At 40.7% G+C, this 13,749-nt stretch overlaps 1 protein-coding gene across 4 annotated transcripts in view; it reads right to left on the bottom strand.

The window, feature by feature from the left end:
* Positions 1-13,749, bottom strand: part of CPSF6 (cleavage and polyadenylation specific factor 6) — a 58,391-nt gene that overhangs the window by 33,445 nt on the left and 11,197 nt on the right. For all 4 annotated transcript variants that reach the window (XM_070755685.1, XM_070755686.1, XM_070755688.1 and 1 more), the window contains exons 2-4: positions 10,997-11,206; positions 10,531-10,634; positions 9,999-10,144 (exon numbers count right to left, since the gene is read on the bottom strand). In XM_070755685.1, coding sequence (XP_070611786.1) covers positions 9,999-10,144; positions 10,531-10,634; positions 10,997-11,206 — 460 coding nt within the window. The remainder of the gene's footprint in view (positions 1-9,998; positions 10,145-10,530; positions 10,635-10,996; positions 11,207-13,749) is intronic.

Here is a 13,749-nt window from a genome sequence, read left to right as displayed (position 1 = left end):
GATATTTTGAAAATGTATACAAACAAGATAAGAAAGAAAGAAAGAAAATAAATTAATATCTAAAGGGAGGAAGTATGCCGCCATTAGATGATGAAGACAAAATAAAGTTAAACAGAGAAATAACACTGATGGGAAAAAATGCAAGCAAAAAGCAAAAAAGTAACAAATCTCCTGGACCAGATGGCCTTCTGGAGGAATTCTACAGAAATGCAGGAGAATCACTGCAACTACTATAATTAGATTTGTATAATGAAATTCTATCGAAAGGCAAAATCACAGACTTGTGGAGGGAAGCGTTCATCATCATGATTGTGAAAGGAAGTGCCAATGCAAATCAAATTATAACTATAAGCGTAACATTGTTGAACACCACCTATAACATTTTTATGAACGTTATGGCAGAAATAACAAAGAGAATATTAAATAAAATTATACATTCAGATAAAAATGGCTTTCTCCCAACAAGACGAATTTGAACCAACACCAGAATTGTATTAAACATGTTAGAATATTATGAGGCACATCCAGAAAAGCAAGCTGCATTTGTTTTCCTGAATGCATTCAACAAAAGGCATTCAACAATATTCAACATTTAGCAATATATGATTCGGCAAATTAAAAAATTTAAATTCAGAGAAAATTCTGAACAAATGATAGAAACAATACACACTTCCCAGAAAATCAAGGTAATAATAAATGGGAATATTACTAGGCCATTCCAGATAAAGAAAGGAGGCCAGCAGAGATGCATATTGTCATCTCTACTTTTTATCTTGACTTTAGAAATATTGTAAACAAAATTAGATCATTATTAAACATTAAAGGAACCAAAATTAGAAGATAAGAGTATAAAATACAGGCCTTTGCCGATAACTTACTATTCTTTTTTGAAGATCTACAAGAAACAGGGCCAATATTAATTAAAGAAATAGAAAAGTAAGGGGAGGTGGCAGGCCTCAGAATCAATAAACAAAAACCCAAATTATTAACTAAGAATATGATATTAAATCAGAAGAAAAAGAAAGGTGGTGAATGCTGCAATTATTATTACTAGGTTGGATAGCACCCATAAAAATGAACATTTTACAAAAATTATTACACTTATTTCAAACTATACCTAAAAAATTGGATAAAAATGTTTATTGACTGGGATAAAATTATTTTGAAATTTATACAGCAAAGCAAAAGGCTGAGAATTAAATTAATTGATTTGCAAGATCGCAGAACCAGAGGTGGCTTTGGGCTCCCAGACTAGAGACTATATCATAAAGCAGTACTGTTGGTTTGACTTAGAAATTGGATCAATTTGAGGAATAGACAGTTATTGATATAGGAAAGTCATGTCCTATAGAAGGGATGGCATGCATTTCTATACAATAAAGAAAATAAACAACAACAGTAATTCCATAGACATATGATTAGAGATTCATTTATGCAAATTTGGCAAGAGGTCAGAAAAAAAGCATTCCTTGAAAATTCCTAATTGGCTATCCACCATGGAGGCAATGATCTACCCAAACATGAATGATACAACTATAATGGTTAAATAGAAATATATTTTGAGTGAGTTTGGGAAATAAAAAAGCAGAGAGGATTTGGAAAAGCAAGGTAGATTGGTGGCCTTATCTTCAATTCCAATCAAGATACAAAAAAAGGTAGTGAAGAAATTGGAATCGAAATAGAAATTCAACAATTAGATAAACTTCTGACCGGCCCAGAAGACAAAATTATTTACAAAATATATAATTATCTGGTACAAGTTCATAGGGACGAAGACATAGTAAAATGGACAATGACAGCATGAGTGAAAAATGTAAGACACAACATACTTGGCTGAATGGGAGCAAATCATTATAAAATGTTTTACCGTTAGCACTTGGCCCTGTAAGATTAACAAAAATATATCCTAATTTAAATTTGATTTGTCTGAAATGCAAAAATGAGCAAGGCACCTTCTTTCACACATAGTGGCTGTGTCCCAAAACGAAGAAATATTGTACAAAGATAAACAATTACAAGAAATAATAGGAGTAAAAATGGAATTTACCCCAGAACTCTTTTTATTGGGAATATTTAAAAGGCAATATGATAAAAGTATCAAGTATTTGATTTTGATATTAAGAAAATATTTGATTGCGCAGAAATGGATAAATTGTAACCAAAGAACTTAATTAGAGGACCAAAAGACTCAGATTACTACGAAACATGGGAAAAGTGGTATAAATGGATTGATATAGAAAGTTGAAGAGAAAACGTGGGATGAAGATGTAAAATTAGAAAGTATTGTAAGATAATACAATATTGCTAAGATTGCAGGATGTGAGTCTTAGGGGTTCAGGTGGGCTTGCTGTTAACATACCTGCCTCACAACTATGTTGCAACAGCCCTGCCTGCGCTACTCAAGGCAGTAGCCGGGTAGCGGTGGAGTTCCCCAGGCCTACGGTCCTTGGAGACTTCAACCTACCGTTGCTCAGCGAAACTTCGGAAGTGGCGCAGGAGTTTATGGCTTCCATGACAACCATGGACCTGGCCCAAGTAATCCAGAGTCTGATTCATAGAGGGGGACACACACTCGACTTGATGTTTATCTCGGAGCAGTGGAAAAATGATCTAGTTTTAAGGAGTATAGTCATCACACCCTTGTCATGGTCAGATCACTCCCTGATGAGGCTGGACTTTGACCGACCAATCCCCCAGGTTCTGCCCCAGGCGCCTAATGGACCCAGAAGGGTTTTATAGGCAGCTTGGGGATATTCCCAACTTGTCTGTCCGTAGTCCAGCTGAATCTCTAGCGGCGGTGTGGAATAAAGCCGCATTGGGGGCTCTGGACCAAAATTGTACCTTTGCGGCCTATCTGAGGTAGTAGACTCTGGAGATGTCCTTGGTTCACAGAGAAACTCTGGGGGATGAAATGCCAGAAGAGACACCTAGAGCACCAGTAACTCTGAGTCCGACCAAACACGGGTAAGAGCCTATATTAAGACTTACCTTGTGGCGATAGAGGCGGCAAAGTCTGCGTACATTACCGCCCTTATTGCGTCTGCAGATTCTCGCCCAGCCGCCCTGTTTAGGGTGACCCGTTCCCTCCTGAATAAGGTGGAAACGGTGGAACCCTTGCAGGGCGGAGCTGAGGAGTTTGTTCAGTTTCTTGCAGATAAAGTCACTCAGATTCAGAATGATCTGGACTCCAATTGTGCAGTTCAGACCGAGATGACATTTGGGACAAGTTTGACCTGCTAACCCCTGAGGAAGTGGACAAGACCATTGGAGCTGTGAGTTCCTTCACCTGCTTACTAGACCCGTTACCCTCCTGGTTGGTCTCTGCCAGCCAGGAGGTGACATGTGGCTGGATCCAGGCGTTGATTAATGCTTCCTTGAGTGAGGGGTCATTTCCACAGCCATTGAAGGAGGTGGTTGTGCAACTGTTCCTCAAGAAACCATCCCTGGATCAAGCCGAATTGAAGAACTACTATATAGGCCAGTCTCCAACCTGCCCTTTTTGGGTAAGGTTGTTGAGAAGGTGGTGGCACTCTAGCTCCGGCAGTCTTTGGATGAAGCTGATTATCTGGATTCATTTTAGTCTGGCTTCAGGACCGGTCACAGCACAGAAACCACTTTGGTCGCGATGATGGATGATCTCAGGCGGGCCTGGGATAGGGAACATTCTATCCTGGTACTCCTCGACCTTTCAGCGGCCTTTAATACCATCAACAATGGTATCCTTCTGCGACAGCAGGAGAGATTGGGAATGGGAGGCACTGTTTTGCGGTGGTTCTCCTATCTCTCCAGTCGCTCGCAGCCAGTGTTAGTGGGGGAGCAGAGGTCCACCCCTCGGCCTCTCCTTTGTTGGGTGCCGCAGAGGTCTGTCTTCTCCCAACTACTATGTAACATCTACATGAAGCTGCTGGGCGAAGTATCATCAGTACGCTGATGATACCCAGTTATACATCCACCCCATGCCAATTCAATGAAATGGTGGATGTGATGTGCCAGTGCCTGGAGGCTGTAAGGGTCTGGATGGGGGCCAACAGGCTCAAGCTCAACCCAGACAAGACTGAGTGGTTGAGCATTTCTTCCTAAGGACTATTCGATCTGTCCCCTTCAGATAGGATCCACAACTTGAGTGTCCTTCTGAATCCACAGCTGAACCTTGAACACCATCTTTTGGCTGTGGCCAGGGGGACCTTTGCCCAGGCTCGCCTGGTGTATCAGTTACAGCCCTATTTGGACCAGGAGGCTCTACGCAAAGTCACTCAGGCCCTCATCACCTCCCATCTTGATTATTGCAATGCGCTCTACTTGGGGCTACCCTTGAAAAGTGTTCAGAAACTCCAAATGGTCCAAAATGCAGCCGCGCGAGTTGTCATGGGTGCACACCGGTGCACCCATATAACACCTATACTCCGCGAGCTGCACTGGCTTCCTATTAGTGTCTGGGCATAATTCAAGGTGTTGGTTATTACTTATGAAGCCCTAAATGGCTCAGGGCTAGACTATCTACGGGACTGTCTCTTGCCACATACCTCTCAGAGACCAATTAGAGCACACAGAGTTGGCCTCCTCCAGGTCCTATCAACTAAGCAATGCAGTTTGGCAGGACCACGAGGGAAGCCTTCTCTGAGTTTAGACTATATTTTTTGACTTCTTTTTATTGTTTTGTAATTTTTTATTGTTGTAAGTCGCCCTGAGTCCTTCGGGATTGGGAGGCATAGAAGTCAAATAAAATAAATAAATAAATAATTTATAAATTGTAAATACATGTTAATTATTAAATACCATAATAATGTATATAAAAATCTGTAGATCTGCTTAAAGAATTGTTATGATAGGTAAAATATGAAAAATCAATAAAGACATATTTTAAAAAGACTTTTTTCAGTGCTGTTATAACTTCAATGTCACTAAATGAACTGCTGTAAGTCAAGGACTATCTGTACTATATGTATATTTAAAGTTAAGTGGACTGATTTTTTCCTCCCAAAATGACCTATGAAATAATCTATAGTGTTTCTGCGAGCTTTCAAAAAGCAATTCCCAAATCCGTGAACAATTTAATAAATAGTTGCTTAATTTTGATACAATGGTCTTTTATTCTTTAGTAAGATCTAAAAGCATTTTTGTAAATAAAGATCACAAATCACATCTGACAGAAATCTGATTCAACCTTTGTTCATGATACTTTCCGTATTTTTCGGCGTATAAGACACACCCTTTTCCTCCCTAGAAGAGGCTGATAATTAGGGTGCATCTTATACTCTTAATCTAGCTCCCCCCCCCCCCCAGTCCTAACTAGCTGCTAATGATCTTCCCAGCTCTTACCTTGCAGGCTTTTTCATTGTTTCTCTCTGCAAATAATGTTTTCAAAGCCCTAAGTCTTTGCAGGGTTTTTTTTCATTACTCTAACTTGCTCTGATTAAGTTTCTTTCCAGCCTTAACCAGGTGCTAACAATGTTCCCAGATCTTACTAGCCTGAAAGCTCTTTCACTGTTACTCTCCTAGAATAAATTTTTAAGCTCTTAACCAGGGGATAAAATAATGTGCTGAAGCTGACCAGACTAAGAATGCTGGCCAGATGAATACCTGGCAAGCAGATTCTTTTCCCTATTTTCCTCCCCAAAAACTAAGGTGCGTCTTATATTCCGATGCGTCTTATACTTCGAAAAATACTGTATAGTGCTCACCACTTTGATTAAATAGCAGAATATCTAAATTGATTAATAAACTTCAGGTGTCTGAAATATTCCCCATACCAATAGGCACAGTAGAAACTTGAAAAAGTAAACAACTTTTGGTTTATTTCTGTGGAAGACAGACAGTAACACATACCTTCAGGGAACAAAATAACTTATCCATAGAAGAAAACAATTATTTAATTTAAAGAATTAAATAGTAAACATTTTTGAGATTTTCTATTACAACATAAAGGTAAACACAGAAACAGTTCCCTCAGTTGTAAAAATCATGAATACATGAACCACCACCTTCTTTCATTATTAATGGGACTTGCACAAGCATTCAAGAAAGTTTAGTTAGCATTTTTTAAAATAGTGAAACTCTGCGCATTTTAAAAATGCTTCAGAATAAATGCTTTGGACCTTACACAAATATAGCACTTATTTGCTCTTCATTAAAGCAGTGTTTGTTTTTCAGACTTCCACATGTCTGAAAAAAGATGTCCTGCTTTAAGTGTCATATTAAAAACACAGTGCTTTCTCTACCATATTTTTTCACACTATAAGATGCTCCAGACCATAAGACACATCTAACTTTTGGGGAGGAAAACAGGAGAAGGGAGAATCTGCCTCTGCCTCCCAGCAATTTGTCTCCTTGCAGTAAACAGCAGTAAACAGCCTGGGCAGCTTCAGCACAACCTGATTTAGCACGAGCAGCTGATTGGTGGTTGCATCGATATCCTGGAATACTGCTGATCAGTTGTTGCAGGCTGTGAGATCGGCGCCTCTGTGTGTCCTATTTTCAACCTCAGTGTGTCCTGTTTTTGGCCCAGGCCGTGGGAATTGCCATTGCCGCTGTTTGTGGGTCCACAGTTCGGCAGAGTCTCTTGCGGAAGCCTGGAACAAGGCCGCAGCGGAGGCTCTTGACTGGATTGCGCCTTTGCGACCTCTCCGAGGTGCTAGACCCCGTAGAGCTCCATGGTTCAACGAGGAGCTCCGGGAGTTGAAACGCCAGAAGAGACGTCTAGAGAAGCGATGGAGGAAGAGTAGGTCTGAATCCGACCGAACACTTGTAAGAGCTTTTATTAAGACTTACAAAGTGGCGCTCAAGGCGGCAAGATGCGCGTACCATGCCGCCTTGATTGCATCAGCGGAATCCCGCCCGGCCGCTCTGTTTAGGGTGACCCGCTCCCTTCTTAACCAGGGGGGAGTTGGGGAGCCCTTACAGAGTAGTGCCGAGGACTTTAACACGTTTTTCGCTGATAAAGTCGCTCGGATCCGGGCCGACCTCGACTCCAATTGTAAAACAGAGTCGACTGACAACGAGTCAGTCGAGGTGACTGGGGCACGTACTTGTCCACCTGTCTGGGAAGAGTTTGATCTGGTGACACCTGATGAAGTGGACAAGGCCATTGGAGCTGTGAGTTCCGCCACCTGTTTACTGGATCCGTGTCCCTCCTGGTTGGTTTCGGCCAGCAGGGAGGTGACACGGAGCTGGGCCCAGGAGATTACCAACGCTTCCTTGGGGAGGGGAGTTTTTCCATCACTCTATAAAGAAGCGCTCGTGCGCCCCCTCCTCAAGAAGCCCTCCCTGGACCCAGCTGTGCTTAATAACTATCGTCCAGTCTCCAACCTTCCCTTTATGGGGAAGGTTGTCGAGAAGGTGGTGGCACTCCAGCTCCAGCGGTCCTTGGAAGAAGCCGATTATCTAGGTCCCCAGCAGTCGGGTTTCAGGCCCGGTTACAGCACGGAAACCGCTTTGGTCGCGTTGATGGATGATCTCTGGCGGGCCCGGGACAGGGGTTTATCCTCTGTCCTGGTGCTCCTTGACCTCTCAGCAGCTTTCGATACCATCGACCATGGTATACTTCTGCACCGGCTGGAGGGGTTGGGGGTGGGAGGCACTGTCCTTCAGTGGTTCTCCTCCTACCTCTCTGGCCGGTCGCAGTCGGTGTTAGTGGGGGGCCAGAGGTCGACTCCTAGGTTTCTCCCTTGTGGGGTGCCTCAGGGGTCGGTCCTCTCCCCCCTGCTATTCAACATCTACATGAAACCGCTGGGCGAGATCATCCAAGGACATGGGGTGAGGTATCATCAATATGCGGATGATACCCAGCTTTACATCTCCACCCCATGCCCAGTCAACGAAGCGGTGGAAGTGATGTGCCGGTGCCTGGAGGCTGTTGGGTGGGTGTCAACAGACTCAAGCTCAACCCGGATAAGACGGAGTGGCTGTGGGTTTTGCCTCCCAAGGACAATCCCATCTGTCCGTCCATCACCCTGGGGGGGGAATTATTGACCCCTTCAGAGAGGGTCCGCAACTTGGGCGTCCTCCTCGATCCACAGCTCACATTAGAAAAACATCTCTCAGCTGTGGCGAGGGGGGCGTTTGCCCAGGTTCGCCTGGTGCACCAGTTGCGGCCCTATCTGGACCGGGACTCATTGCTCACAGTCACTCATGCCCTCATCACCTCGAGGTTCGACTACTGTAATGCTCTCTACATGGGGCTACCTTTGAAAAGTGTTCGGAAACTTCAGATCGTGCAGAATGCAGCTGCGAGAGCAGTCATGGGCTTATCTAGGTATGCCCATGTTTCACCATCACTCCGCAGTCTGCATTGGCTGCCGATCAGTTTCCGGTCACAATTCAAAGTGTTGGTTATGACCTTTAAAGCCCTTCATGGCATTGGACCAGAATATCTCCGAGACCGCCTCCTGCCGCACGAATCCCAGCGACCAATTAGGTCCCACAGAGTGGGCCTTCTCCGGGTCCCGTCAACTAAACAATGTCGGTTGGCGGGCCCCAGGGGAAGAGCCTTCTCTGTGGCGGCACCGGCCCTCTGGAACCAACTCCCCCCGGAGATTAGAACTGCCCCTACTCTTCCTGCCTTCCGTAAACTCCTTAAAACCCACCTTTGCCGTCAGGCATGGGGGAACTGAAACATCTTCCCCTGGGCATGTTTAATTTATATATGGTATGCTTGTGTGTATGTCTGTTAGTATATGGGGTCTTTTTTAAATCTTTAATATTTTAAATCGTTAGATTATTTATGATTTGTTTCTACGTGTTGTGAGCCGCCCCGAGTCTTCGGAGAGGGGCGGCATACAAATCTAAGTAATAAATAAATAAATAAATAAATGACAATCCCTACTGCATGGAACAGGCCAAAAATGGGGGCGTGCAAGCAGCAACAGGCAGCAACAATCCGCACAGCTGGAACTGCTGATCAACAGTATTCTGGAAGGCCCATCCAATTGCCAATCAACTGCTTATGCTAAATCAGGCTGTGTTGAAGCTGACCAGGTTGTTTGCTGCAAGGAGGCAAATTGCTGGAAGGGAGAGACAATAGAATAGAATAGAATAGAATAGAATATTTTATCGGCCAAGTGTAATTGGATACACAAGGAATTTGTCTGGTGCATATGCTCTCAGTGTACATAAAAGAAAATACACATTTGTCAAGAATCATGAGTACAACATTTTCATAGGGGTCAAATAAGCAATCAGGAAACAATATTAGTAAAAAATTTAAGGATACAAGCAACAAGTTACAGTCATACAATCATAAATGGGAGGAAATGGGTGATAGGAATGATGAGAAAAAACTACTAGTAATAGTAATGCAGACTTAGTAAATAGTTTGACAATGTTGAGGAAATTATTTGTTTAGCAGAGTGATGGCATTTGGGAAAAAACTATTCTTGTATCTAGTTGTCTTGGTGTGCGGTGCTCTATAGCGATGTTTTGATGGTAGGAGTTGAAACAGTTTATGTCCAGGATGCAAGGGGTTAGTAAATATTTTCACAGCCCTCTTTTTGACTTGTGCAGTATACAGGTCCTTAATGGAAGGCAGGTTGGCAGCAATTGTTTTTCTGCAGTAATTTTCTGCAGTAAAAATGGGTGGGGTCCGAAGCGTGAGTGGGGCTTGGCAACATTTCCACCCACTTTGGGGGGGGGGGAGGGGGGGTCTTATAGTCTGAAAAATACTGTAATTCATTACAATAGTGAAATTAAGGAAATATGTAGCCGTTAAAGAATAAAACATGTTGTTTGTACTCTATCTAAAGTATTTTTAAAAATAATTTGCAACCATATAGATGTTAAAAGTCCCTATGAATAGTTTGTTACTAAAACTAAAGAAACATAATATTTCCAGCAGTATTCAATAATAGTTTGAACAAGACAGACCTTCAGTAAATGATATTGAAAGATAGATTATATAAAAAAATTTAATCATTCAAATATATAATATAGTAATTGGTAATTTCTAACCCTTTTCCCAAAAATGTTTTTCCAGTTCATAGGAAGTAGTAGAGAACAAATCTTACTTTTTCTCGATTGCAGTTCAAATTGACTCAGAAATTGTTTATTACAAGGAGTTACAACAGGATTTTGACCATGTAACTCTCTTTTGGGCAACAGGTCCATCAGTTTTTTGGAAGACGCCTCAGATCCCACACCCACAAGAGCAAATCTGGAGGACAGACAATATACTTTTATGATGAGAATTCTTAACATATCCCTAAAAGATGAATAACATGATAAACCAAGACACATTAAGATTTAGAACAATGTGCAATCATAGATGTATTATATACAACCACTTAGAATATGGAACTATATTGGAATATTTCACTACATAAATTATCTTCCAAGTTTTTCATAAATACTTCTTTTAGATTGTCTCAGCTATTATTTTAATCCGATTCCGCAAAATCATTATAATTTTCTCATTCTGATCTCTGGTCATCTTCTCACCTATTTTTTCTCTATTATTCATCAGCCTGGTCTTTCAAAATAAAATATACTATAACATATATTTAGAAATAACATCTGTGCTGAATTTAAACACATTCTTACCCCTTAGACTGGCCATTAGCACGATTTTCAAAAAATTTTATCTCCAAAATATCATTTACACCAAGTGAATGAACTGCTTCCGTTAAATCTTCATCTGTGGTCCACTGCAAAACAGTTGTAAATGACATTTTCTAACAGCAAAAGAGCACAATACTATTTTCAACACACCATTCACAACAGTGTTCAACATAATGCGCAAATATACGCCCCAACATATTCCATATTTTAAAAATAAGTAAGATGCAAATTCATTTTACAAATATTATTGATTACAAATCCTAAAAATTATGTTACAACCACAGTTATAGTTCAGCAATAGTTTTATGCTCCACATGGGAAAAAAAGTTTCAAGTTTGCACCTTCAAATAGGTTTTATAAAAACTGTTTATCAACAAATTAAATAATTATGAGTTAAACTGATTAGAGACTAAATTACTAATCCAGCAGTAACTAATCCAGCACTTACCCAAGTAAGATTCCCAATATATAATGCAATTCTCTTCCCTGTATACGTATACACAACATTTGGTGCTGATCCTTTGCCCACATCATCTCCAACAGATGGTGGAAGAGAGTCCATATAATCACGATCCTCTGGTGCATCGCCATTATTCGCAGATGGAGAGATGACATCATCATACAGATCTATCTGATCATGCCCACCATATTCAGCCTCCTAAAAGATAATGTATAAATATTAATGATCGTTCTTATTTTCCTTTAGACAACTCTATATCTAAATTTATTTTTTTAAAGTTATTTAGTTATTTACACATGCTCTTTCTTTATACTAATTATCCCAAGACATTTTTATACTGCAAAAATAAATTATACATTAAAATTAAGATCAATAATATATTTAAAATATTCTAAAGCAAGATAAAACACATTTCCACTGTTTAAAATATTACCTTAACAAGTCAAATATTAAAATATATAAATCATATGCCACTATCATATTTTTTGGAGTATAAGATGCACCGGAGTATAAGACACATTAATTTTTAGGGAGGAAAGCAGGGGGGGGGAAATCTGCCTACCAGATATTCATCTGGCTAGCATCCTTAGTTTTGCCAGCTTCAGCACATTATTTTATCCCCTGATTAGGGCTCAAAAAAATTTATTCAGAGAGAATAACAATGAAAGAGCTTGCAAGCTGGTAAGAGCTTGGGACATCATTAGCACTTGGTTAGGGCTGGAAGGAAACATTCGGAGCAAGTAGAGAATTGGGGAAAAAGCCTGCAAAGACTTAGGACTGGAAAAACATTCTTTGCAGAGTAACAATGAAAGAGCTTGTGAGATTGTAAGCTGGTAAGAGCTGGGAACATCATTAGCACCTCATTAGGGCTGAAAAAAGGCTTCGAAAAAAGCTACATTCAAAGTATAAGACACACCCAAATTTTCAGCCTCTTTTAGGGAGGAAATAAGGTGTGTCATATACTCTGAAAAATACGGTAGTTGGTTTATCTTACCTTGGGGTCTCCAAATTTGCTTTTTAAAAATAAATTTTAAATGAATATTCTACATACATATAATGGAAAGAGCAAAGCACATATAGTGGTGCTTAGAAATCTGAGGGGGTAAAAGGTATTTCCTCCCCATGCACGTGTAAGCTGCATTCTCTGCCAAGACAACTAAAGTAAATTTAGTAGTATTATATACTACCAAAACTCATGTTCCCATAACCTTTAAATGGGTCAAGTGGTGCACCATAAAGTGATTATTTTTGAATCAAGGTGCCTCAAATGGGCTAATTTACAGAATGTTCAAAATCCAGGACCCATGTATCCCATAAATTTGAAATTTGGCAGATTTTATGAAACATGTTATTACAAAATTATCATAAAACAGTTTATAGCATAATACAAAATGTTATAGAACATTTCATGTGCTGTTGCTTGATTGTGCTATATAAGTTTAATGTGGAGTGTTTTCAAGGCAGATGCACCCCTGAATGTAACTTTTGTAGTAAGGGCAGTACATTAGAAGTTCTGTCATTGTTGAAGGCATTGAGGAGTCTGGTAAGGAAATATCTCTGAAAGGATGACCCAAAGGATCACAGTTTGGCTGATGAACTGCTAAAAGTGCTCTGGTCAGAAAACATTCACAGCAAGCTGAATTGACCCTGAATGGCAACAGAAAGAAAAATCAAGTTGCCCATTAAACTAAATTGTGTATATTCCCCAATCATATCTTCCTGACTAAGTAGAAATGGAGAGTCCAATAGTGCATGCTTCATTCTATGGAAACTCTTACTGGTTGATATGAAATAAATATCTGTATAATATGACACGATCAAAAGTGCTACCACTGGTTAGAGCAATTGTTAGGCAGCTGTATATGGGAAGCTTGGCAACACATGTCAAATTGGTCATCTCATCCGGAATAGGAGGGGTGGGGTGTGATAGCTGCAGCAGCAAGAACTTGGAATGGCTCCGAATTCCCATTGCCCGGGGGTTCTGGTCCTTTTGGACCAGACCAGAACCTTCCTGCAGGGAAGGTAACACAGGGGACACTGCCAGAGGTCTGGTAGGGGCCAGCATGCCCCACCAGAAGAACTGGCTTGGTCTTGCACCGGCTGTGGTGAAACCATCCAGGCAGCCATGCCTGAGCCGACACAGCCATGGAGACAACGCAATGCAGGGATGGAAGCTGAACAGTAACATCTGGAAAGAGCTGGAGTTACTTACAGAGAGAGGAAGGGATTTGAAGCCGATGATGGTGAGTTGAGAGTGGTCGAAAGGGATTTGGGATTTTTGTTTTTTGATTGGATTTTTGACAGAGCTAAAACAGCTGGAAATTGACGAAGCAGCTATCTTTGCAAGGTGGTGTCCGGCGAAAGCTTCAGAAAGTAGCAGATTGCCCAAGATTGGATTTTTAAGATACCTAATTGTTTTTAAATTTGCCCTTTTGAATCGGGAACATTAAATTCTTGTTCTGGAAGCTATATTTTTCTTTCTATTTATAAACAAAGAGGAACATTAAATACCAGAAGAGGATACTAAAAACCAAAAAAAAAATTGGAATTTTTTAATATGTAGAGCCATTGTATGGCTGGAGGAAATATAGCAGCTTGTTTTTTTCTCAAGGACTTTGACATTGCAGCTTACAAACATATCTTATCTGTTTGGTTTTTACACATCTGTTTGGCTTTCACACTGGCTGGCTACGAGAAAGGCGAATCAGCTATGGCATGGAAGGAAGAAAATATTCAAGATG

This window comes from Erythrolamprus reginae, chromosome 6 (assembly GCF_031021105.1).
Source record: "Erythrolamprus reginae isolate rEryReg1 chromosome 6, rEryReg1.hap1, whole genome shotgun sequence".
NCBI lineage: Eukaryota > Metazoa > Chordata > Lepidosauria > Squamata > Dipsadidae > Erythrolamprus > Erythrolamprus reginae.
This window is presented reverse-complemented; position numbering and strand designations above follow the sequence as displayed.